The 25,057-nt window shown below is 52.4% G+C and overlaps 1 protein-coding gene across 2 annotated transcripts; it reads right to left on the bottom strand.

The window, feature by feature from the left end:
* Positions 1-4,300: 4,300 nt before the first annotated feature.
* On the bottom strand, positions 4,301-10,824 carry BATF2 (basic leucine zipper ATF-like transcription factor 2). Of its 2 annotated transcripts, none has more exons than XM_019414920.2 (3): positions 10,621-10,824; positions 9,174-9,275; positions 4,301-5,936 (listed from the first exon to the last, which is right to left on the bottom strand). In XM_019414920.2, exons 1-3 carry the CDS (start codon positions 10,657-10,659, stop codon positions 5,256-5,258), a joined length of 822 nt encoding a protein of 273 aa, XP_019270465.1. In that variant the 5' UTR covers positions 10,660-10,824; the 3' UTR covers positions 4,301-5,255. The 2 variants fall into 2 exon arrangements, with proteins under 2 accessions (XP_019270465.1, XP_019270464.1); XM_019414919.2 differs by having other exon boundaries at positions 4,301-5,939; positions 10,621-10,823.
* Between the last annotated feature and the right edge of the window lie 14,233 nt (positions 10,825-25,057).

The raw sequence follows: 25,057 nt of genomic DNA, 5'->3' as shown, positions 1-25,057 counted from the left end.
AAAGGTCTCAGATTCTCTCCTTCTTCCAGTCCCCAGGATCAGACCTGAGATCAATTCCTTTCCCTTCCTCTTTCCTTGAGAGCAGACTCTGATCTGTCCATGGTTCTGATTGTTAATGTATTTCACTTGAGGGCAAGGCATGGGTTCTTGCGTTCCTTCACGATAACTAATATACATTGAGCACTTATTATGCCCCAGGGACTGTGATGTCCTTACATTCAGCCTCTTTTTATTGTGGTCTTCCAGACATAAGGAAAAAGAGCACAGATCATAAACATGCAACACAATGAATTTTCATACAGCAAATATATTCATGTAACCAAAACAAAGATCTGGAAACCGAACATTATGAGATTAGTTTTTTCCTACTTTTGAACTTTACATAAATGGATCATACAAATTGTCTTCTCTTTTGTGTCTGGCTTCTATTATGCTTGGGAAGTTTATTCATATTGTTCTAGATAGTTGTAGTTTGTTCATTCTTGTTGTCATGTAGCATTACCTTGTGTAAGACATTATGCAATTTATTCGTTCCGCTGCTGATGGGGTATTTGAGTTGTTTCCAGTTTTCTGCCATTATGAATATTGCTGATATAAACATTCTTGTTCATATATTTTGGCAAACATATGCTTTTCTATAACATATATTAGATACACATGTATAGAGGAGTATGTATACACATACACACATATACATCGGGTGGACTGCAGTGCGTTTTTAAATTCCCATTTTCAGATGAGAAAACTTAGGCTTGAAGAAGTTGAGCCAGAAAGTAGTGGAGCTGGGCTGCAAATCCTATCCCGTCTGGCATTGGAGCTCAAGCTCTCTATCCGTCATGTTTTACTGCCTCCTGGCACACAGGCCATTTAGAGGTACTCATGATGTGCCAGACTGGTTGCTGCCACTGAGGGAAATAAAAAAAGAGAGGAATGCACAGTCACTCTAGAAGGAAAACGATGGATGTTGGTAAGGCACATGGGTGTGACAAGAAGTCTAAGGAAAAAGGGGTCATTTGTATCTTGGAAGATCCTTTAGGAGGCTTCCTAAAGGAAAAAGCATCTAAAGAGAAAAGATGGGGGAAGATTCTGGGCATGCCAGGGTGAAGGGAAGGAGTGCCAGGCTGAGAGAGTCTGAGGGCACAAGAAGAGTAAGTCCTCATATAATCGTAGCCGCAAGGGCCCTCAGAGATCACCTTGTCCAGTCACCATTGTCCACTCACCCATTTTTGCATTGCTGGATTCCAAATTTATATAGCCAGTCTTGACCATCTCTCTGATCTCCAAACTCTTTTCTTTTTAGTTGGGTGACGAATCTGCATTTCAAATTTAACATTGCCAAGACAGGGCTCCCAACCCTGTCCACTCACACTCACTCCAAACTGCTCCTCTTCCAATCTTTCTTGCTCTTAGGAACTACCAGCCACTAATTACTCAGGCTCCAGACCACAGCATCATCCTTCCTTCCTTCCTTTCCCATACCCAACCCATGAGCACTCCCCCTCAGTATCTACAAAGCACATCCTGAATCTGGTCTCTCCTTACCACCTCCCCGCGACCCCTCTGGTCACGATTGTCACCATCGCTCACCTGGACAACTGCAACAACATCCTCCCTGCCTTCCTGTTTCTGTGTTCTTCCCGAAGGCCACAAGGAGAAGCCTACTTTGCCTCTTCCAGCTTCTGGTGGCTCCAGATGTTCATTGGCTTGGGACTTCCTAACTCCAATCTCTACTCTGTCTTCACGTGGCCTTCTTCCCTGCAGCTTCTCTCCCTATTATTGGTGACTTCCTCTTATTTTTTTAGGGCCAACCTGGATGATCCACGATGATCTCATCTTAAGACCCTTCACTTAATTACATCTGCAAAGATCTTTTTTCCAAATAAGGTCACATGCATAGCTCCTGGGTGGACATACCTTTTAGGGAGCCAAAAGGTACTGTACAACCCAGTGCAGAGGTGAAACTCAAAAGAAAAAAAAAAAAGCTGAAAGAGCGTAAACTGAGTTTAAACTTTAGTCCTCCAGTGAGCGATTCCTTTTCAAAGCATAGAAGACTCCTGCCCTGCACATACTTGCTATTTCAGCACTGACTGCCCACACATCACTTCAAAGGTCATTGTGAGGAGGGAGTGTCTGCATTGTGCTCGCTGCAAGGCTAATTCGGGGCTATGAGTCTAGCCAGGGGCATTGCTGCAACCCCAAACCCATCAGATCCTCTCTGCTCATTACTGGGGGCGGGTATTGCCACTACGATTAAGGGGCCAAAATAGTTTCTTTCCAGAAAATGGCCTTTCCAAAGAGAGTCACCTGCTATGCAGATAGTGAAAGGAAAAAGAAGGGTGCCTGGGTGGCTCAGTTGGTTAAGTATCTGACTTGGGATCAGGTCATGATGTCGTGGTTCAAGAGTTTGAGCCCCGCGTCAGGCTCTGTGCTGACAGCTGTGAGCCTGGAGCCTGCAGCCTGCTTCATATTCTATGTTTCCCTCTCTGCCCCTCCTCTGCTCTCTCTCTTTCCCTCCCTCTCTCTCAAAAATAAATAAACATTTAAAAATTAAAAAAAAAAAAGAAAGGAAAAAGAAGGGGCCCAAGAATGGTAGGCAGCCTCTAAGACGGATGTTCCCTCGATGATCTCCCCTCCTGGTTTTTATGTTTACATGTCGTCCCCTCCCCCTCAAGCATGGCCTGGATCTAGTGACTTCCCTCTACTAAATACAATACAGTAAGAATGTCAGGATCTTATTTCCGAAATTAGGTCACAAAAGACTGTGGCTTCTGTACTGCTCACCTTGCCTCACTCTCTAGCTTCCTTGCTTCTAGGGAAGCCAGTTTCCATATCCAGCCGCCCTGTGGGAGGCCCGTGCGGCGAGGAACTGATATCTCTAGCCAACAGCCTGCAAGAACCCGAGGTCCTTGGTCCAGCAGCCCTCAGAGAACTAAAGCCTGCCAACAGCCTTGTGAGCAAATTTGGAAGTGGACCTTCCGAGGCCGGCAGACAAGCCACAGGAGTGAACTTCGAACCTGATCTCCTCCACCCCCAGCTGAACTTTCCCATGTTGCCGCCTCAGCCAACGCTTTGATTGGGGCCTGTGGGAGACCCTGAGCCCCAGGCCCCCAGCTACGCTGTGCCCACAGAATCTGTGAGATGATAAACACTCATCGGTGAAGCCGCTAAGTTTTGGAGCCATTTGTTGTACAGCGATAGATACACCCAGATATAAATTTCTAGGCTCTACTCAACCACGTGGAAGGCTCAGGCTATAACCGTAGCTATGTTGACAAATTCGAGGATTCACAGATATTAGCTCATATCCCTTCTGGGGAGAATCTACAACATCTCCTCCCACTCCTTTTTATATTTTTAAAGAAACAGAATATCAAACTATAGTGACAGTTACACATTCTTTTTTTTTTCTCCCCCGGCTTAATGTGTTAGGAGCATTTTCTCATCTCATTAACTGTACTTCGAAGCATTATTTATTCCTCGCGCCTCTCCAGCAGCCCATTTGATGAGTGCACCAACGTTAATTTAGTCACTTCCCCTCTTTCATGTTTTGAGCTCAAGATGGGGTTTTAACTCTTCGGTTCACGTCTATCGGCGCATGCTGGCCCCTTCAAGCAGGGCTTGTGGGGAGAGGGGGTCTGGGGTATGGGGTAGGGAGAAGGCAGGATCACCTATGTTTAAGTGTTTCTCATGCTGCATCAAGCCTATAACGCTTCCTGGCTACGTGTCCTTTGCTTGTTACTTAACACCCCCAGGCCTCAGTTTCCCTTTCTGAACAGTGGGAAGAACAACCGTACCTACCTCACAGAGTTATTAGAGGCACAACCCGGGGGTTAACCCAGGTGAAACACAGCACAGTACCTGACAAATTTTAGGTCATACGGACACAAGCCAGACCACAGTGTCCCCACACACAGGGCCTGCCCCTCGTTAAGTCTCAGTCCATGGCGCATGATATCAACTCCTGTCCCAGACTCCCGCTGACCTTCAGTGAAAAGTATCTTGGCTTTCCTCCCACCAGTCTGCTCTCCATGAACCTGTGGTTCAGACCCCCCACCCCCGGCACCACCCACAATCCTGAAACCATCACCCTTGGTCTCGTTGCGTGGCCCCGGACAAGTACATCCCATCTCTGGGCCTCAGCTTCCTCATCCGCAACATGGGGAGGGGGTTAGATTGGGAGGCCCATGAGGGATTGCCCACCTCTAAGACCCTAGACTATTCCCTCTTCTTTCAAAGGCCCTTCAGTTTCAATCATGCAGAGTACGGTCAGAGCTTTAAAAAAAACTAGCCAAAGCAAAAAGACTTGGAAAACACTTTAATGTATTTACCACAACACGTATGCCAAGACGTGCTCAGCATCTTGGAGCGTGTCAAATACTTGCATAGTGTCTGTATGAGAATCCAGGTGGAGGGTTGGGGTTTCTCGGCTCAGGCCCCTTACAGAGCTTGGGCTGAGTCTGAGAACCCCCACCCCCAATCCCAGCCGATACTACAGCTGAGCTCCTGCCTGGGAAAGGCAGGGAGCTGTTTGGGAAGAGCCTGGAGAGCTGACCCTGGAGACTCTCCTATAGAGGTCTTGGCACGTCTATAGGTGCCCCTCCGGCAGACAGCCCCGGGGAGACTGTTCTAGGCTTCTCCCCACCTCCAACTCACAAGTGCGGTTCCTTGGCACTGAACGCGCGGCTAGGGAAGAAAGAGTCCACTTCCGGGCTCCTGCTTGGCTGGCCTCTCCCCATCTAGGCCTGGACTCTGGACCAGCCCCAGTAGGGCGAGGTTTCAAAGGACTGCAGGGATCTGTGGCCCTGGGAGGCACAGACCAGAAGAAAGGTCTCCTCCTTGCTCCCGGCACTTCAACCTCTTCACACCAGCCCCCGCTTTCTAGGACGTCAGTTCCTAGGGTGCCCGGGCCAGGATCCCACCAAGAGAAGGAGGAGCAGATGGTGGGGTTTCAGAGCCCACAAAAGGCCACGTGACCTTGGGCACATCACACGGCTTCTCTGGCCTCTATCTCCTGATCTAAAAAAGGGGAGCGACGATCCGGATTTTGCGCAGTGACCACAGACTCAACATAAGATAATAGCAGTGACAGGGCCCGGCAGAGTGGTGGGCAGCAGGAATGACTCTTTTCTTGGTGAAATGCTGGGCCAGGGGGTCAGCCAAGAAAGGCAACCTCCGGGGGTGATGGAGGAGGTCCCTGTGTGCTATGGCTGCTCCTTCAGCCCCAGGAAGGGGCTGGCTCAGCTCCAGGGGGTGGTTTAGAAGTGAACTTGAGCAGAGGAGAGCAGGGGGAAGGCCAGGAGTGGGTGGGGACTGGGATCCACACCCAGCCCTTGCCGGTCTGCTGCTGCTGACACAGGCTTGTGCTCCCTACCCTGCAGGCCGGCCAGCCCCAGAGCAGGTGAGGCGCTGTCAGGTGGGGACCCCAGCTTCCCCCTGGTGGGGTGCTCCACCCCAAGGGGCTGTAGAGGGGCAGGTTGGGCTGGGGGGCTGGGCAGGAGGGTGTCGAGCTTGGAGGAAGGCCTTAGCAGGCTGGAGCCAGTGGGCGAGGCTGACTGGACGGGGCCGGGGGACAGCTGGGGAAGGGGTGCGGGGGCCGCGGGGGAGCCAAGGGACAGAGAAGGCAGAGGGGACAGGAGGAGGCCAGGGGAACTATGAGGCCGCAGATGTGAAGAGAGCTGGTGAGCCGAGGGAGAAGAGACGGGGGTCTGGAACAGGCCCGGCTGTTCCTGGAAGCCGTATTGTCCACAGGGCATGGGGTCCGGGGGCTGCTCAGTCTGGCCCCAGCAGCCAGGGGGCACCGGAGCCAAGCAGTTGGCACAGTCCATCAGGCACAGCCGCTCGTGCGCATGCAGGGTCCGGCTCCACCACCCCAGCTCGGCTTGCAGAGTCTGGATCTCCTTCCGCAGCAAGCGGTTGTGTTTCTCCAGCGTCTCGTGCTGCTGGGGGCAGAAGCAGAAGGGTGGGGAAGGGGGTGTCAGCCGGCATTAGGGTCCCAGCACGAGCCCCGTACCCTGCCCCCAGGCTCCTTAACTTAGGAGGGAAGATATTACTACCGTCTGAATGTCTAAGCCAAGGGCCCCTTGGCTCCTCCTCTCTGGCCAGCTCTTCGCCACCACCCGCCACGTCTTGCCCCTTCTGCTCCTACGGGGGTAGATTGGGCTGCCCTCCATCCCCGCCACCAGTTCCCTGAGCCAGCCGTGCCCCGCCAGCCTGTCACCTCCACTCACCGGGGGGCTCTACCGACTGGGGCGCCCCTCAAACCACTCTGTTCTCTCGGCCCAGAGGAGCCATCCGGCAATTGCATCATCAAGCGGACGTTAAAGGCTCCCGCACCTCCCTGTGCTCACACCTCCCGCTCCCTTTCACTTCCTGTCCCTCCAACGGACTCTGCTTTCTGCCACACTTCCTGTCTCCTCTACCTGGGCACCCTTCCAGCAACCTCCTCTCCCGGGCTGATCCCGATGTGGCCTTCTCATGACAACCGAGAGGTCATTCTGTCGTACGCACCTCTGGGCTGCTTCGTGTCACTGCCAGACCTCCCCAGGGCCCAGGACTCACCCACTGAGGCACTGTGGGAGGAGCCCAGGGTAGTGGTTCACAGGGCGACTGTGTTCTATCCAGCACCCCCGAGTCAGCGTCTGTTAGGGTCTGTTCTGCTGGACGCTGGGTCCCGAGAACCCCCTTGATAGCACGCAGTTCTAAACAACCATTTACAGCGACAGCAACAAAAGAACTTTCTTTCCACGGCTCCCAAGGCTGAGGGACTTCCTCTGGTCCCCTCCCCAACCTCATCTCTTTCGTGGACAATTTTTAAAAGAGGAGGCAAGGATGTTTTACATAAAAATGTCGCTTCGGGCACGAACTCAAAATTCTAACGGAATCAAAGGCCCTGCTTCCAGGCTGGTCTCTGCCCGTGGAATAACGTTTTGAAAACATGTGATCAGGTCACCTCTCGCTTAAATTCTCCAGAGGCTTATGGGGCGCCTGGGCGGCTTCGTCGGCTGAGCGTCCGACCTCGGCTCAGGTCATGATCTCACAGCTCGTGAGTTCGAGCCCCGCGTCGGGCTCTTGTGCTGACAGCTCGGGGCCCGGAGCCTGCTTCCGATCCTGTGCCTCCCTCTCTCTCTGCCCCTCCCCCACTCGTGCCACATCTCTGTCTCCCAAAAATAAAGATTAAAAATCTTAAAAAAAAATATATTCTCCAACGGCTTCCATTCAACTCCAGAAATTGAGTCACTCATCGGTTCATTCGTTCGTTCATTGGCCACGTCCAGGCTCCTCACCTGTTACCTCCTCAGGGAAGGCTTCCCTAGTTAGGTTGCCATCTCCCCACCCCCCCACCCACCCCCTGTATTTTTCCTCATAGCGCTTATCACCAGCTGACATCCCAGATGCCTCACGGACAACTTATTTGTCCGGCTGGCTCCCCCATGAAAATACGAGCCCTGGAGAGTGTGGGGTGGGCTTCCGTCTGCTGTGTTCCCAGCTGTATCTCCAATGCTTAAGACTTACACCTGTCACCCAGGAGACACTCGATAGGCATTTCTGGGAGGAATGAATGCATGAATGCATGAAGCCCCCTATCCCGGCCAGGCAGACACCCTACTGGACATCGGTCCTCGCTCGGACAATCTACAGGGTGCTGCTCCCTCGCACCCAAGCCCGGGCTCCTTCATTTGCCTGCAATGCCTTTTCTTACCTCCATCCACTTGGAAAACGATTCATCCTTCAAGACCAGCTCAAACGTCATCCCTGGCATCATCCTACTGCTGCTACCCGTGTGTTACCCCTCCCCCCCCGTGTGTTCCTAGAGTGCTCTACTCTGACTCTGTCATTCGCTTCACAGGGCATTACTGAGTTCCCTGTGTTTGTCGGGCACTGTTCCGGGTGACGGGCAAATAGCCAGGAACAGAATCGTTCCCTGCCTTCGTGGCGCTCACAGTCTGGTGAGGGAGACAAGCAATAAATATCTGAATATGTAACTGAAGTTCAGGGCTAACAAGAAAAATAGAGCGGAGTCACAAGTAGACGTCTCTTTAGATCAGATGGCTGAGAAAAGTCCTTCCGGGGAGGTAGCATTTAAACCAAACAACTGAGGGGCGCCTGGGTGGCTCAGTCGGTTAAGAGTCCGACTCCTGGTTTTGGCTCAGGTCACGATCTCGCAGTGTGTGAGTTCGAGCCCCGCGTCGGGCTCCGTGCTGACAGCACAGAGCCTGCTTGGGATTCTCTCTCTCTCCCTCTCTCTGCCCCTCCCCCACTCACTCTCTCTGTCTCTCTCTCAAAAATAAATAAATAAAACTTAAAAAAAATTTTTTTAATTAAAATAAATAAGAAATAAACCAAACAACCGGAAAGAAGGGAAGGTCTAGCTGGGCTGTTCTCTGAGAACAGAGGGAACGGTCTACACAGAGCCCCTGAGGTTGGATGTGCTCGGCCAGTGAAAGAACAGGGAGAACAGGGCGTGGGATGTTAGGAGAGGGGGGCGGAGGGGTAGGGCCTTTAGCATGGAGGGCTGTGAATTTCACTCATCGCTATAAGGACTAAGGGGTATGCGGCCTTCCCAAGGGCCAGGTCCCGAGCCCAGGTCTTAATCCTTTCCCTGGGATGGAACTGGTGGCATCCTTGCTCTCTGCACAGAGAAAGAAGAAAAGCTCTAAGGGTCAGGTCACGATCCAAGGTCAAGTTACCATCCAAGGTCAAGAGGCAAGTACAGTGGAACCCTCTCCTGCCCCCCCACCCCCAAGGCTCCTTTGTCTCCTTTGATCTCCACAGGGGTCCTGCCAGGGGACAGGGATTATTGTCCCCATTTTTTTGGATGAGGACAGTGAAGGTGAAGGAAGTGCCTTGTAGCTATGAGTGCCGCAGCTGGGACCCTAAAGCCTGCCCACCTTAACCCCGAACCAGAGTTTCTCATAGTGTGAGTGCTGAGTTCTTCTGTTTGCTTCTACCTCTTGTCTCCTCTCTCTAGATCAGGGCGCCTTAAGGGCAGGGCTGGGCTGCAAATGCACTTTTGTGTCCCCAGAGCCCCCGCGTGTATCTATCTCAGCACCTCTCTCAAACTCAGGTGACCTGGAAACATGCAGCGTATGAGGGGAGCTGCTCATAGGCGGATGGAGACAAGGTGGCCGGGCCAGGTGAATGGAGTCAGGATGGGGAAAGGAAGGCAACCCCACCTGGTGCAGGGCGTCTGCTTTGTTCGTGTGCTTCTGCCGGCTGCGCTGGGCGGCCGCGCGGTTCTTCTGTTTCTTCTTCAGCCTCTGATGCTCCTCGGGGTCCTGCAGGGTGTGAGGCGGAGGGGTCAGGGGTCCCAGCAGGTCAGGGTCCCTGGCCCTCTGTCCAGGCCATCTGTAAAGCCACACCTTCCCCAGTTCAATTCCCCAGGGGACTCCTTCCTCTGTCTCCCTGGGGGCGCACACACGCGCGCGCGAGCGCGCGCGCAAACACACACACACACACACACACACACACACACAGCATCCCTCCTTGCATGGCCCACCATGTTGGAACGCCAGCCTCACCCACACGTCCTGCTTACGGCCTGCGATGGGGGAGGACAAACAGAGAAGCCCAGAGCTTCAATTCGAACCCAGAGAGAACTGACTTCACACCCACACTCTCCTTACCAGCCATCTGGCTCTGGGCAAATTACTCCCTTCTCTGAGCCCAACCGCCTCAGCTGTACAACGGAGCCACCACTGCCTTCCTCACAGGCCATAAAACAGGTGTGGGCTTCACCTGCAAGGGCAGGGCCAGGGTCCGATTAGGCTCCGTGAGCCCCTGCCCAGCCCAGACCCGAAGCTGATGTTCAGTCACTCGACAAATATTTATCGAGCACCTACTGCGCGCCAGCCACTGAGCTAGGGGAACAGAGCCGCAGACGAACCAGGCAAAAACCCCTGCCCCCAAGTGGCTCACATTCCAGTGTGGCAGCAACCCGGCAGGGACGCGTGAGTGGACTCAAAAGGTTCACAGCAGGACCCCTCCCCCTGCCCTGGTCCCCACATTAGGGAGTCGAGAAAATGTAGACAAAATATTTTAACCCAAATACCCAGTGCTTTGGAAGGTCAGGTGAGAGGGAATGTTGGAGGCCCCACAGCTCCAGTCCCCCTCCCCTAGGTCACTCTGGACATATGTTCTGAGTGTAGGCAGCTCAGGCAGGACCCTGGGCTCCCTGCCGAGGACTCTGTGCTGCTCGGTTCAAGGTCACGACAGGCCCACTCCAGGTGCTGGGGGTGCCAAGAGACTGGAGCCTGGGGGAGAGACCAGCAGTGGACAGAAAGGGGTAGGATTTCGGTACTTGGGTCCTGGGGGAGGGGCAGGTCCTCCAAGGTGAGCCAAGTCCGAGAATTTGGGGAGGGAAGAGAATGTTCCCATCAAGGCAATGAAGGGAGAGTGGGTTAGGGGACAGGTTGCTCAGAGGCCACGTTCTAAACTGGAGGCTGGCTCTGAAATAGCAGAGCCCCAAAGCCCTCATTTCAATCACCTGGGGGACCTGAAGCCCCCCAGGAGGAGGTATATGGATCCCTTGGTCACACAGCCCTGGCCACATCCCTCCCTGCCCGGGAACTGGGGACCCTCGGGCATATTCCCCATCCCCTGTCCCTGGTTCCCTGTACTCACCGTTCTCGTCAGCAGCGCATTGCCCTCGCAGAGGTGCATGGCTTAGGCAAGGGGCGGGCAGAGGTGTCCCTCTGCTACTGTGACCTCCTGGTGCCCTCTGGGGGCCCTAGGAAGTGGCAGCTCTTTAAATCCCCGGTGACCACTCCGCCCCCGGCAAGACAAGTTTCAGTTTCTTCTAAAGCCACGGGCTGCTCAGAATCCCTGGCTCACGTGGCTGGAATTTCCTAACATGAACTGGCCTTCCGGTTGGGCCCCTTCTCTGGAAAGAGAATGACAGAGGGTGGCCAGAGGAGGGGGGAGACCAAAAGCCGGTTACGGGGAGGGTGTCCTGGGGGAGGGAGGGCAGGCTGCCAGGCACGGAACCAAGAGGAGAAGCCAGTAGGGGACGTAGGGCTCATGTGGGACATGGGAGAGCCTCTGGGCTCTGGAATGGCATGAGTCCAGGTTCACGGCCCACCTCTGGCACCCTGGAGCTGTGCAGCTTTGAGAAATCGATTCACCCTCTCTGAGCCTTAGTTTCTTCATCCCTGAAAGGGCACGGGGCGGCGGGGGGATGATACAAATACCCGCTCACAGGATTCATGTAGGCACTAAGCGAGGTAATACAACCACCCCCGAACCCTCTGACACCAATGTTGAGGCGAGTGTGCAAAAATAAGCAATGGCCTTTAAATAGGAGCACAGATGGATAACTTACTGTGTTTTCATTCAACACACCACGCCGCAGTAGAGGGAGGGATGTCTAGCAGTTAGGGGAACAGCTTCCAAGCTATGTGACTTGGGTACATAATTTCACCTTCCCCCCCCCCCAGATCTATAAAGCGGGGATCAAAACAATTCTGTCGTGAGCAGCAAACGAGTTCAGGAAGACAGGGCGCCTGCGACCACGCCCGGCGCGGAGTAAGAGTTTAACAAATATTTGCGCTTGGTGGACGATCAAGGCTGCACGTATCATCGCGCCTGAAAGTCTGTAACATCCAATTGCCTGAAGGCCACAGCTGCAAGAAGGTCTGAACCACATCAGTTCTGTGGGGTTTGCTGATAGGGGTAGGCAAACACGCAATAAAAGTCCTGAAATGTGCCTGTGAACGAGAAACACAAAATTCAGAGAGCGGTGGCCTGGGGGGCGGTGCGCTGAGGGGGGGCACACGGGGATTTCAGTTGTGTCTGTGGTGTTTTGTTGGCTAAACTCTGTGATGATATCGTTCTCCACACGTATACCTGAAATGTTTCATAATAAAAACTTCTATTAAAGACCTAGCTAGCCCTGGAGCCTCAGGCAGACCTGGATGGTTGGAGGGACATGCTTGGAAGGGACATCTGCCTGGGGGAACCCAGAGGGGCCAGGAAGCCCCTCCCGAGAGCAGCATAGCAACTGATGTGGAGCACAGAGGGTCCCTTGGTCTGGTGACTAGAGCCTCTGGGGATGGTGCCTGAGTCCTGGGGGCTCCAGGCTGATGGTGTGGGACCACAGGAATGGCAAAGAGTGTAGACGTGATCTTCTGATAGGTAATGGTGTCCTGGAGTGCTGTGTTGGGGACTTCACAGCTGCCTCTGAGCTTTTCAGAAAAGAGCACTGCAAATGATTCGCCATATCGACCACGCCATGATCGATTAGTGATGTCTGTCATGAGCAGGGCCTGGAGAGTGACCATCTCCCCCCTCTGCTCTGCCTAAAACTGGGCATGAAACCAGTCTGGGCTTTAGAGTCAGACTTGACCCTCACACCCTGCACTTACAAGGTCTGAAAGCCTGGAGCTTCAGTGCTGTCCTATGTACGCGACAGATGACAGAGAAATCGTATCTATTTTACAAAGCTGTTTTGAGGATGGAGAAGAAGGAGCCGAGGAGAAAGCTCTTTGCATGTTGTAAAGTGCTATCCAGCTCGAATCCTTTCCCGTTACCGAGATTTGCGGGAACACGGGATTAATGAAGGCTCATGATTTCAAATGCCCAGGTGGGTGGGATTGGGCACGATGGCTGGGCCCGGCCCTCCTTGCTTGTAAGGGGTCTGGGGACAGAGGCTGAAATGGGGCACCCCATGCAGTGAGGCTGCCTCGATTGCTCTGGATTGTTTTTGTTTCTGAAAAACCAAGAGGGCCAGGTCACCTTGCCTGCGGCGGGCACCTAAGGGGCTCATTAAGCCAGTCCAGGAGTTCCACAGGGAAGGATCTGGGGAAGCCACACGCATGATGTAACCAAGGAAAAACACATCTGTGGGGCCGGAGGGCAGTAGCTAGGGCCCAACTGCTCCCCACCTCAGCCCCCAGCCCCAGACCGGGACCGCCAGTCTTTCCCTCTCCAGACCCTGGCTTTGGGTGGAAGAGAGGCAGTCAGCAAGTGTGCCTGCGGCCCCTCCCAGGAGGCCACAGCCCTGGAGGAAGTCTGAACGAGGCAGCGTTTATGGCTTGCTCTCCCTGAGGAGTGGCAGGGATGAGGGACACAGGGTGGGTAATGTTTAACCCTGAATGGCCGTGTGTGTGGCTTCTCCAAAGAGGTGGTTGCCTTCCCAGGCTGGCAGGGCAGGCTTCAGGGCCATCCAGTCCAGCCTCTCACTTAGAAGATGAGGAAACGAATGCCCCGAGAGGCCAGGTGGCCCAGAGGCAGGGGGCAGAGGACACGCGTCTCTCCTCCAAGGCCTCAGTCCTTCTCCACACCCTGAGCCTCTGGTTCAAAGCCTGCAGTCCCCGTGGGTGAAGGCTGGGAGGCCTCCCCAAACCAGAGCTACCGAGGGAGCTCTTGGGCAACAGGATCGTTGCCTGTCTTACTCCGAGGTATATCCCCTCAACACTGTCTCCGCATGATGGGTGTTCAATGAATGAATAAACCAATGAAAGCCCAGCAGACAGCTTGCCAGAAACCCCAAAAGCTTTCTGGACGAGTAACGAAGCTTCTGCTTTACTCATTCCCGCGGGACCTGCCCTGGGTTCCTGGGGGACTGTCCTCAACCCAACCTCCTCATTTGACCAGTGAGGAAACAGAGGGACAGGGAGGATACAGTCGCGCAGCTGGTTCGGGAGAAGCTAGGACGCACTGATGCTCTCTCCCAGTTCCTTCCCACACCTTCCAGGTTGGACAGATGCTAGGGGTCTCCAGTTTTCCAGGGATGAGGACCCTCTTTCCAGGTCTCCCCACCCTGTGCACCCCTCATTTGAGGGCTGACCTCAGGGCACCTTGAGGGAGCGTCAGATGACGGGTAGCAGAGAAAGAGGCCAAGTGGGTGCTGGTGGGGCTGAGGGTGGCTATCGACTGCCCGCCTGCAAGTGTGGATGGGCCTGTGCGGGAGCTGCGCCTCAGCTGGCACAAACACACAAGGCGCCCGGGTGTGCGACACACGCCCAGCACATCAGCCAACAGGGCAGGGTGTGGTCTGTGGCAGCAGAGGGCACTTCCTTACTGACGAAATCAGGGCAGACTTTCCACGGAAGAAGCTCTTTACCAAGGACATGGAAGGATGGGCAGGGCTCCATCTGGGGACCTGGAACTTGATCTTGGGCAAGTTACCTAACTCTTCATGCCTCTTCTGTAACATGGGCATAATCACATAAGGATTTGATGAAGTAATATACGTAAAGGGCTTAGAACAGTGCCCGGCAGGGGCACCTGGGTGGCTCAGTCGGTTAAGCGTCCGACTTCAGCTCGGGTCATGATCTCGCGGTCCGTGAGTTCGAGCCCCACATCGGGCTCTGTGCTGACAGCTCAGAGCCTGGAGCCTGTTTCGGATTCTGTGTCTCCCTCTCTCTGACCGCCCCCCCCCCCCCCGTTCATGCTCTGTCTCTCTTTGTCTCAAAAATAAAAATAAATAAACGTTAAAAAAAAATTAAAAAAAAAAAAAAAAGAACAGTGCCCGGCACACAGCAAGTCACATAAACATCCGTTAAACTTTTAGCAAAGGCACTTGATAAATATCTGATAAATTTCTGTTCGCATGACCAAAGGCTTGTATTTTGTTCCATGATTATTCTTTATTTTAAGAAAAAAATGGTGGAATACACGAGGGATAAGATGGAATACACGAGGGATAAGATTTTTTTCCTGGGGCACCTGAAGCATTCAACTGATTTCAACTTGGGTCATTACCTAACGGTTCATGGGTTCGAGTCCCATATTGGGCTGTGTACTGACAGCATGGAACCTGCTTAGGATTCTCTCTCTCTCCCTCTCTCTCTGCTCCTCCCCTGTGCTCGCTCTCTCTCTCTCTCTGTCAAAAATAAGTAAATATGTTTAAAAAGATTTTTTTACATAATGAAATACGTTTTTAGTGAAAAGAAGTTAATGTTTGTGTCCACGTGTAAGAAGCAGCATTTAATATTTGAGGTAAATGGCTCAAAATTTCTCAGGCTTACAAGGGAGCATCATAAAAGGTGGGAAACTAGCGCTCTCTGGATTCTTAGTTTTCTAAATGATCTAACTCAAGCTTAAGTCACTGACAAGTCTATAGTGTGCCAGCTTCAGGCACAGCTGGATCATGCTGCCCAACCAATGCCATCAGGAGCCAGTGTCTCACCCTAGCTGTTTTCTTACTAAAACAGAAATACCAGCTCAGCTGCCCTGGGTGGGGGAGGGTGCATCCCTCCACCCGCCCACCCCGCCACCTTCCCAGAAGTTTCAACAAAGGGCCAGGCCTCGGTTTGGCTTGGGTGGTGTGGCTATTGCTGACATGAGTCACTGTGGCCAGGATAAGGTAGACAAGGCTGGGCTCCGAGGACCACCCTGGAGCCAGGGGAAAGGGTCAGCCCCACCTTAACTCTAGGGAATAGGGGTGAGGGAAGGGCAACTCCCAGAGAGCTGTTGGCGGGAGAAGGGTTAACGGATGCTGGGCTGATCCACCACCGTGGCTCAGATTCAGACATGAGGAGGCTGCCGCTCGCGGCACATCCCTTGGCAGAATCCCATCCCCAGGTGGGATGGACACGGTGCCCCACACGTCTCGGGCACCAAGCCTGCACTCTCTTTCCGTTGCTTCCCAGCGACCCGTGGGCGGGAAAGCGGAGGCTTGCTAAGGGGAAGATTCCAGATGACCTGAATGCTGCGCAAGGACTGGGGCAGCGACATCGTGGGGACTCCCCAGCCCGTAGGGAGGAGAGGACTGACTTTCACTTCAGCACAGCACCCTGTGAGCACACATCAAAGCTGGAAGCTGCAAACAGCCAGGCCTCCCACGAACTGGGGGACTCCACCAGGGCTCTGTGACACCATCACAGAGTCAGTGGGAGCTGGCGCGTGTCCCCACCCCCCCAGTCCTGCCAGGCCCTCTGCTGCCTCCAGAGCTTTGTGCTTCTGAGGGTCTGCTATTCTTTTAACGTACACATCTTTCCAGGTCGGGAAACGGACTCAAACTCTTGGAAGTAAAAGCAGGGAGTATAAATAAGAGAACGGCCGCGTGCTAAAGTGACAGCAAACCTTCCAGGGCTTTACAGGATGTGGCACCGGTGAGCACAGCTCCTGGATTTTCCAGGTGGTCCGAGTCCCAGGCCGGCTTGGGTTCAAATCCCTGCTCTGCCCCTTCTAGCTGCGTGACTTTAGACATGGCCCACGGTTTGTGTCTCGCCTCGGTTTCCTCGTCTGTAAAATGGGGATAGTACCCTTGCTTTGTCAGCCCGGTCATGACGACTGAAACCGCATACAGAAAGCAGTCACCAGCAAGTTCCCTCTTGCCCCAGTGCCCATGGGTGGGTTTCCCTTGTGACGTCACATCTCCAGAGTCCACTGCAGACGGCAGAGTAGCCCAGGCTGGGCGCCCTGCTAAGATCCTGGGCACTGGAGAAAAGGGACTGTCACCTTGGCCTTTGAGGGAGCCTTTCCACTCCTCGAGTGGCTTTCTCTTAGTTTGTCTTCTGTGTTGGTTCCCACAAGAGCCCTGAGAGGCAGGAAGGTCTTTCTCCCCTTTTGTCCCTCTTACTCGGAGGCTGGTAGAGGGAAACAGCCAGCCGGGGTCACGGGCAAGAGCCTGGAGGGCTGGAAAGGGGTGGGATATAAAAGCCCAGGGGTGCCTGGGTGACTCAACTGGTTAAGTGTCTGACTTACGACTCAGGTCATGATCTCGCCCTGCATTGGGCTCTCTGCTGTCAGGGCAGAGCCGGCTTCCAACCCTCTTTCCCTCTCAGCCCCTCTTCCCTCTTCCTCTCCCCTACTTGTGCGCTCTCTCTCTCTCAAATAATTAAAAAAAAAAAAAAAGCCCAACTGAGTGTGGCCAGCGTCTCCCAAGCAAGAGACAAGAGAGTGCTTGCCTTGGCCGACCCATCCCAAGCACTGTACCAAAGGTGCCAAGAGCTTGGGCGAGGCAGGTTGGCATTGGGTCACGATCAGAAGAGTCTAGAGATTGTCCATCCGGTCTCCTTGCTTTATAGGTGGGAAAAGTAAGGTTCAGCGAGAGGAGGGGACTTGACCAAGAGCAAACACGAGGCCGAATCAGGCTGACAGGCCCCGCCCCACCCCCAGTCCCAGCATGTTCTTCCCACCATTCTCCTCTTGATCCAGCTCATGGCCTCTGGCCCTGGCGTGGAAATAATGAGGACTCACAGCACCCTCGGGAGGACAGGAAACACCGTACGTGGGGAGGAAACCTGCTGTGGGCCCGCAGGGGAACGATGGCTGACCCCTGCAGGTCCTGGGCCGGGGTTCCTGAAGCCGAAAACGGCCCCCCTCCAGAGGAAAGGCCAGGAAAGGGTCCCAGGAAAACTGGATTCCCTGGCAGCGTGTGCTGCCAGCCGTGAGGCCTGGGCAGACTGGTGCCCTCTGTGGGGCTCACTTTCTCATTTGTAAAAGGAAAGAATGTGACAATGGTCCTGCTGGGGCCCCTCTTGGTGTGGCTGGAGCCTGCGGCCAGCCTGAGGCCTTCTGGGAGATAGACACCTGGGAGCCTCAGGGGTCTGTGCCATGGAGACAACCGAGGGCACTTTCTACCGGACAAGGAGACACTGAACTGAGGGCAGGTACCCGGGCACAGGAGGCCTGGGTCCCTCTCCCGGCACTGCCACCTGCCTGCCCCCCAATCCAGGCCTCAGATCTCCCGCTGGACAACGGTGGGGAAGGGGTGCCCAAGGGACGCCCTGTTCCGTATGGGTCTGCTCTGGGAACTGGCGTCTGTAGGATCTCAGCGGCCAAGGTCAGGGCCAGATCTGCCTTGATCGGGAGGCCGACAAGCCGGGCGGTTCAGAGCAAGGCTCCCAGAGCTCTGCTGCTTTCTGGCCGAGTGAACAGCTGGGAAGCAGTTAACAGGACCCCCTACCCCTGTGCCTTTTATTCAACAGATATTTACTGAGCATCTAATACGTGGCAGGCTCTGTTCTCCCTGCTGGGAGACACCTGTTTAAAACAAACAGGGGCACCTGGGCGGCTCAGTTGGTTAAGCGTCCGACTTCAGCTCAGCTCATGATCTCACCGCCTGTGAGTTCGAGCCCCGCGTCGGCCTCTGTGTTGACAGCTCAGAGCCTGGAGCCTGCTTCGGATTCTGTGTCTCCCTCTCTCTCTGCCCCTCCCCTGCTCACGCTCTGTCTCTCTCCATCTCTCAAAAATGAACAAACGTTAAAAAATTAAAAAAAAAATTTTAAACAAACAGACATGGGGCACCTGGGTGGCTCGGTAGGTTGAGCATCAGACTTGATTTCGGCTCAGGTCATGATCCCAGGGTCGTGGGATCGAGCCCCGTGTTGGGCTCCTCGCCGAGCACGGAGCCTGCTTGGGATCCTCTTTCTGTGTCCCTCTGCCCCGCCCCTGCTTGCACGCACGCGCGCGTGCTCTCTCCCTCCCTCCCTCTCTCTCTAAGTATAAAACAAAAATCAAACCCTACAAAAACCAAAAACTAAAACGGATCCAATAACAGAGGTGAATAATCAGGGGAGGGGGCAGTGGAAGAAGGTGGTCAAAAGAGACAAACTTCCAGTTATAAGATAACACAGTACTGGGGGTGTGGTGTGCAAAGCCATGCCCAAAGCTACCGGTGTTGCAGGCTGTATGGGAAAGTGAAGAGAAAAAAATCCCAAGGGTTCTCATCACAAGGAGAATTTTGTTTCCTTTCTCCTTTTCTTCTTCTTTTTTTCTGTTTGTATAAGAAGATGGATGTTAGCTAAACCTACCGCAGAAATCATTTAGCTGTAGACCTTCAACTTACACGGTGACATATATCGATTATTTTGCAGTGACACTGTGGAAAAAAATCCAGATCTCTGGCCTTGTGGAGGTTGTAGGGTGGACGGAGGGGTGGGAGAAAATAAACGTACCAACTTAAAGGAATTATGTAGCCTGGTAGAAGGGTTTCAGTGTCATGGGGGGATACAGAGCAAAGTCAAGGATTTGGGGAATGTGGGTGGCAGATTATGGGGTTTCAAATTTAAACAGGGTGGTCCAGGGGCGCCTGTGCGGCTCAGTCCATTAAGCGTCTGGCTCTTGATTTCGGGTCAGGTCGTCATCTCGTAGTTTATGAGATGGAGCCCTGAGACGCTTTTCGCCGACAGCACGGAGCGTGCTTGGGATTCTCTCTCTCCCTCTCTCTTTCTGCCCCTTTCCCCCACTCACGCTCTTTCTCTCTCTCTCAAAATAAATAAACATTTAAAAAATAAAAATAAACAATAAACAGGGGGGTCAGGGTGGGCCTCAATGAGACATTCGAACAAAAACAATTTTTTTTTGAGATTGGAAATTTGAGCCAAGAATTGAAGAGAGGGAGGGGACAGGAAAGTATGGGTTAGGGGCTGTAGGAATGTGCTGGTGTATCAGGGGATTGGTAAGGGCAGGGGAGGAGGAGGTGATGGGGGCAGAGAGCCTCGTGGGCCATTCACGCAGGCCTTGTAGGCCCCCAGAGATCTTGGGCTCTAACTCTGGAAGATACAGGGAGCACCCAGCAGACAGGGGAAGGCTTTGAGCACAGGATAAAAATGTCCCTCTGCCTTGGGGAGAACGGTGGGTGGAGAGGCCGCTGCAGTGATTAGGCGAGCAGAGCCCCTGGCTCATCTGTCAAGTGCAGAGAAGAGCCGTACCTGCCTCTCGGGTTGCGGAGTGAAGGTGAAACGTCCGCCCCCCCGCCCCCCGGGCCCTTGGAGACAGAATCACCGGCTCAGCCTTGCCCTTGAGGATACCACAGGCACAGGTGAGGGGACACCGACGTTTCTTGGAAGAGACTCAGATTTTCGAGCCCTTCCCCACTCCTAAGTTTCTGGAAAAGCCGGAGAATGTCCTGGGCCCTTAGGTGAATGACAAAGGTGTGAGTAAACGGCTCACGGCGTCATCGGTAAGTCGGAGAGGACACCGCTGTTTCCCACGTGAGGCAGCTGGACTGAGACCGTAATGAGGCCGCCTGAACACTCTGGCTCGCCATTTGAGGCATTCGGCGGTGGCGGTGGCCTGCACCTTGTACACACCGGCCGGGGACAGGGCCTTTCCTGGATACGGCAGGCCTACAGGAAGATGAGGGGTGGGCCTACTAGAGCAGGCCAGGGCGGAACTGTGGTCTCTTCGGTGGCCACTTCGGGGATGAGGTCGCACCCTCCACCTTCCAGTTGTTTACTGATTGGTAGGACAAAGCCTGCCCTTGGGTATGCTGCCCCCAAGTGCCAGTTGCTGCTTCTGGCCTGTGCACGTGCTCCAAAAAATAAAACTTGCATCACAGATGTGTCTCACCGGGGAGAAACACAGGATTTCTCTTATCAAAACTATAACTTTATGTTAAACAACCTCGATGTAGATTATAGTTTTGAGGAGTCAAATAGCAAATTCATCTAGGGGTGCTGGGTGGCTCAGTCAGGTGGGCGACCAACTCTTGGTTTTGGCTCAGGTCATGATCCCAGGGTCATGGGACTGAGCCCCACATTGGGCTCTCTGCTGTCAGCACAGAGCCCGCTTTGGGCCCTCTGTCCCCGCCCTCCTCTCTGCCTGTCTTTCTCGGTCTCTCTCTCAAAAATAAATAAACTTAAAAATAAAATAAATGAAACGGAAAAAAAATTAAAAATTATCCACAGTAAGCTTAAAAATAAATACTTACATACACAAATCAATAAAATACTTAGGTATAGCCTTGCTAATGTTTAATGACCAGCGATTTAACTAAAGCAGGGTCTTTTCCCCTGCTTGCTGTTGTTCCAAAATAAAGAGTTTTGTTACTTTCCTTTTATGATCATAAAGGTGATACGTGAAAGGTACAGATGAATAAAAAAGGCTATACCTCTTAAGGGGCACCTGGCTGGCTCAGTCAGGAGAGCATGTGACGCTTGATCTCTGGGTCATGAGTTCGAGCCCCACGTGAGGTGTAGCGATTACTTTCAAAAAAAGCTAGACCTCGTAAAATTAAAATTATAGTGCCAAAATTTCCTCCCCAGACATTGGGTAAACATACATGCCTTTTTAATATACATATTTTTATATAACACACGTCTTTTTAAAAGGCGTCTATAATTCTACCCTCAACTTAGAATCCACTTACGTAGCTTAGCCTCAGAAACTCTCCCTTCAAAAGCAGGTTTCACCGCTGCCAAGATTTGGTATTTCAATCCCATGATTCTTTCTTGTGAATATATATATTCATAGCTATATATAACTACAGCTCTATAGATCTTTCCCGGTTTTCTTCCAAAGGTATTCCCTAAAGATTCCACTTCCTTAAGAGCACCCTTTCCTCCTTTCAGTGAGGCAAATGAAAATACTGTCACCTGCTAGACCCTTCCACTTGTCTTTCAAAGCCCCCCACTTCTCCTCCCCACCCTCCACTCCAGATTTGTAGCTCCAGGCAATTGTTATCTGAAATTTAAACACCGTTACTTCCTTCCCAGGTTGTTGTTGTTTTTTTCTTTTACTAAATTGATATTGATTGTAATCCCACCCTGTGGCCCCTGGGAAGCTAGACCAGTTTGGACAGGGCAGGACTTTCATCCTGACATTTAAACAAGGATTTCAGTACTAGTAGTAAAGTGAAACAATCCAGACGTGCTTAAGGTAATCATTTTAAGTTTCTTTCAAACCCACTCCATGGGAATGTAAACTGGTGCAGCCGCTCTGGAAAACAGTGTGGAGGTTCCTCAAAAAACTAAAAATAGAACTACCCTACGACCCAGCAATGGCACTGCTAAGTATTTATCCAAGGGCTACAGGTGTGCTGTTTCGAAGGGACACATGCACCCCCATGTTTATAGCAGCGCTATCCACAATGGCCAAAGGATGGAAAGAGCCCAAATGTGTCCATCCACGGATGAATGGATAAAGAAGATGTGGCATATATATGCAATGGAGTATTACTCGGCAGTCACAAAGAATGAAATCTTGCCGTTGGCAACGACGTGGATGGAACTGGAGGGTATTATGCTAAGGGAAATTAAAGAAAAACAAATATCACATGACTTCACTCCTATGAGGACTTTAAGAGACAAAACAGATGAGCATAAGGGAAGGGAAACAAAAATAATACAAAAACAGGGAGGGGGACAAAACATTAGAGACTCTTAAATATGGAGAACAAACAGAGGGTTGCTGGAGGGGTTGTGTTGGGGGGGAGGGTGGGCTAAATGGGTCAGGGGCATTAAGGAATCTTACTCCTGAAATCACTGTTGCACTATATGCTAACTTGGATGTAAATTTTAAAAAATAAATTAAATAAAAATACCAACCCCCACCCCCCCAAAAAAAACACCCACTCCAGAGTTAGCAGTTGCATTGCAGTGATTTTCAAACAGTGATTTTCATGACTGGGACTCTGAGTAAGACGCACACATGTACATATAGATATCTGATTTTTCAACAAACATGACTTACCTTGGGGCACCTGGGTGGCTCAGTCGGTTGAGCGGCTGACTTCGGCCCAGGTCATGATCTCGCAGTTGGTGAGTTCGAGCCCCGCGTGGGGCTCTGTGCGGACAGCGCAGAGCCTGGAGCCTGCTTCAGATTCTGTGTCTCCCTCTCTCTCTGCTCCTCCCCCACTCACGCTCTCTCTCTCAAAAATAAATAGACATTAAAAAAAATTAAAAAACATTACTTACCTTTACTTCACGGAAGGCAAAGGCAGTGATATCGTCTAATCTGTTCATTCCACATCTTTGCTAATGCTGCTAGGCTGAACCACATGAAACTGACAACTTCGTAGTCAAAATGGTCAAATACAGGTGGCTTCATATGGTTCGACTAATTTGTGACATTACAATCATTTCACAATCTACTTAATGGGCTGCATCCCGTAGGAAAGCACTTTATTTGTTTCTAAGTGTATTTATTCATTTTGAGGGAGAAAGTGCATGTGCGAGCGAGCAGGAAAGGGGCAGAGAGAGAGAGGGAGACAAAGAATCCCAAGAAGGCTCCCTGCTGTTGTGCGGAGCCGGCTGTGGGGCTCAGTCTCACGATCACGACCTGAGCCGAAATCAAGAGTCAGACTCTTCACCGACTGAGCCACCCACGTGCCCCGGGAAGCACTGTTTAGTGGGTTGTTATTTTTAAAATTAAAATGAGATTGAAAACGTTTTGTTTTTTTTTTTTATTTCACTTCATATGGCATGAGATCTTTCCTTGCAGATACACTATCCCTCCACCTCACCCTTCTCAAAGGCTTCATGGGATCCACCACCCAGCTTAGGTTACGGATCCCCACTGAAGGCACTTGGATGTTTTCCAATTCCTTGTTGTTTCAAACCACCACGGTGAACTTTCTCGTCATAAATGTTGCTGTGTCTCAAAGCCTTTGAACGGGAGTTAGGCTCACTTTTTTCCCCCTGTGTGTGCTTGGTGGAGGGTAAAACAGTACTGACCAAGGGGGCTCAGCCAGGCACCCTGTTCTGTCCAGCCCTCATCTGTCCACAACCTTCTTCTGCAGGACTGGAAGCTCAGGCTTGCTCCAGACCTCTCCCTCTCCAGACAAACACTATGGAGAGACTCTGAAAAACAGTGCATTTTAATGTCAACCGGGTCTGAGTTTATTTTTTATTTTTTCATATATATTTTTAAAGGTTTATTTATTTTTCACAGAGTGACAGAGCATGAGGGGGGGAGGGGCAGAGAGAGAGGGAGACACCGAATCCGAAGCAGGCTCCAGGCTCTGAGCTGTCAGCACAGAGCCCCGCGCGGGGCTCAAACTCACAGACCGCGAGATCACGACCTGGGCCGAAGTCAGCCGCTCAACCGACTGAGCCACCCAGGTGCCCCCGGTTCTGAGTTTAAAGCGCTGCCCAAGTTGACTCAGTCGGTTAAGCATCCGACTTCGGCTCAGCTCAGGATCTCGGGGTTTGTGAGTTCGAGCCCGCGTCGGGCTCTGTGCTGACAGCTCAGAGTCTGGAGCCTGCTTTGGATTCTGTGTCTCCCTCTCTCTCCGTCCCTGTCCTGCTCACACTCTGTCTCGGTCTCTCAAAAAGTCATAAACATTAAAAAATATTATTAAAAAAAATAATAAAGTGCTGCCCCAGCTCCTTAAGTTCTCTGGACTTCACTATCACTATCTACAAAAAGGAAACAAACCTCTCGGGGTTGCCAGGAGGGTGAAGTAGAAAAGGTGGCGAGCTTTATAAACAAATCACACAGAAATCAGCCATTATCTTCAGCTTGTGCCTGACTGTTCTCTCCCCAGCACCAGACAGAGCCTACTCTGTTACCCACTCACATTTACCCTGCAGTGGGATGGGGCAAGGGCTCAAAATAAGACCATCAGCTTAGCTCACCCTTCTGACTTTACAGTTTGCCTGGCCCTGGCCTCATTTTCTTCACTTCTTCAGGACTTGAGCGCTAAGGCAAAGAACCAAACTCTTGGGACAGTCATTCATTCAATAACAAATATTTATTGAGTAACTCCCACACGCCAGTCACTGTGCTAACCATCGTGTGCGTCTCAATATTCTCACTGGCAAAATGAAAACCAGTGCTTCTCAAACGAGAAATGATGGGCATCCTAGGCAGAACAACTCTTTGTGTCATCTAAACAACAGGAACTATATCTTGTAATTGGGACAAGCCCAAAATGTTCCAGCACATTTCGAAACGGCCCCTAGGGGGCATTTTCGCCCGCGACGAAGAATCCCCGGCCCACCCTCTACGAGTCCAGGAGACGGGGAAAAGGGGAGGCCCTGTAACTGGCAGGTTTAGAATGATGCCGAGACCTAAGATGAGCAGGACCTGGATCATGTTTCCGGGGAACAGGGCCTTACACTGGCCCCCGGACGAGCTTGTCAACATCCTTGGGGCTGTCGATTCCGACTCCTGAGTCACAACTCCTACCCCCTGTGCAGCCAAGATACAATCCAGGTTTCCGTTCCTGGCCGAGTCTGGGGTCCTGGGGAAGAAGGAATGGCGGTGCCCTCGTCCCCCAAGCCCTCGGGAAGCGAAGGGTTAACGCAGGTGGCCCCGCAGAAGCCCCTAGCACCGCTAGAGGGACCATCTCGGCCCCACCGCCAGGCGGCTTCGCGGTCACGTGGGAGCGAGGGCGGGACCCAGCGACAGGCCGACCAATAGATTGCGCTGTCGGTGGGCGTGATAG

Source organism: Panthera pardus, unplaced genomic scaffold, assembly GCF_024362965.1.
Source record: "Panthera pardus isolate Hobbes unplaced genomic scaffold, ASM2436296v1 HiC_scaffold_12, whole genome shotgun sequence".
Taxonomy (NCBI): Eukaryota; Metazoa; Chordata; class Mammalia; order Carnivora; family Felidae; genus Panthera; species Panthera pardus.
This window is presented reverse-complemented; position numbering and strand designations above follow the sequence as displayed.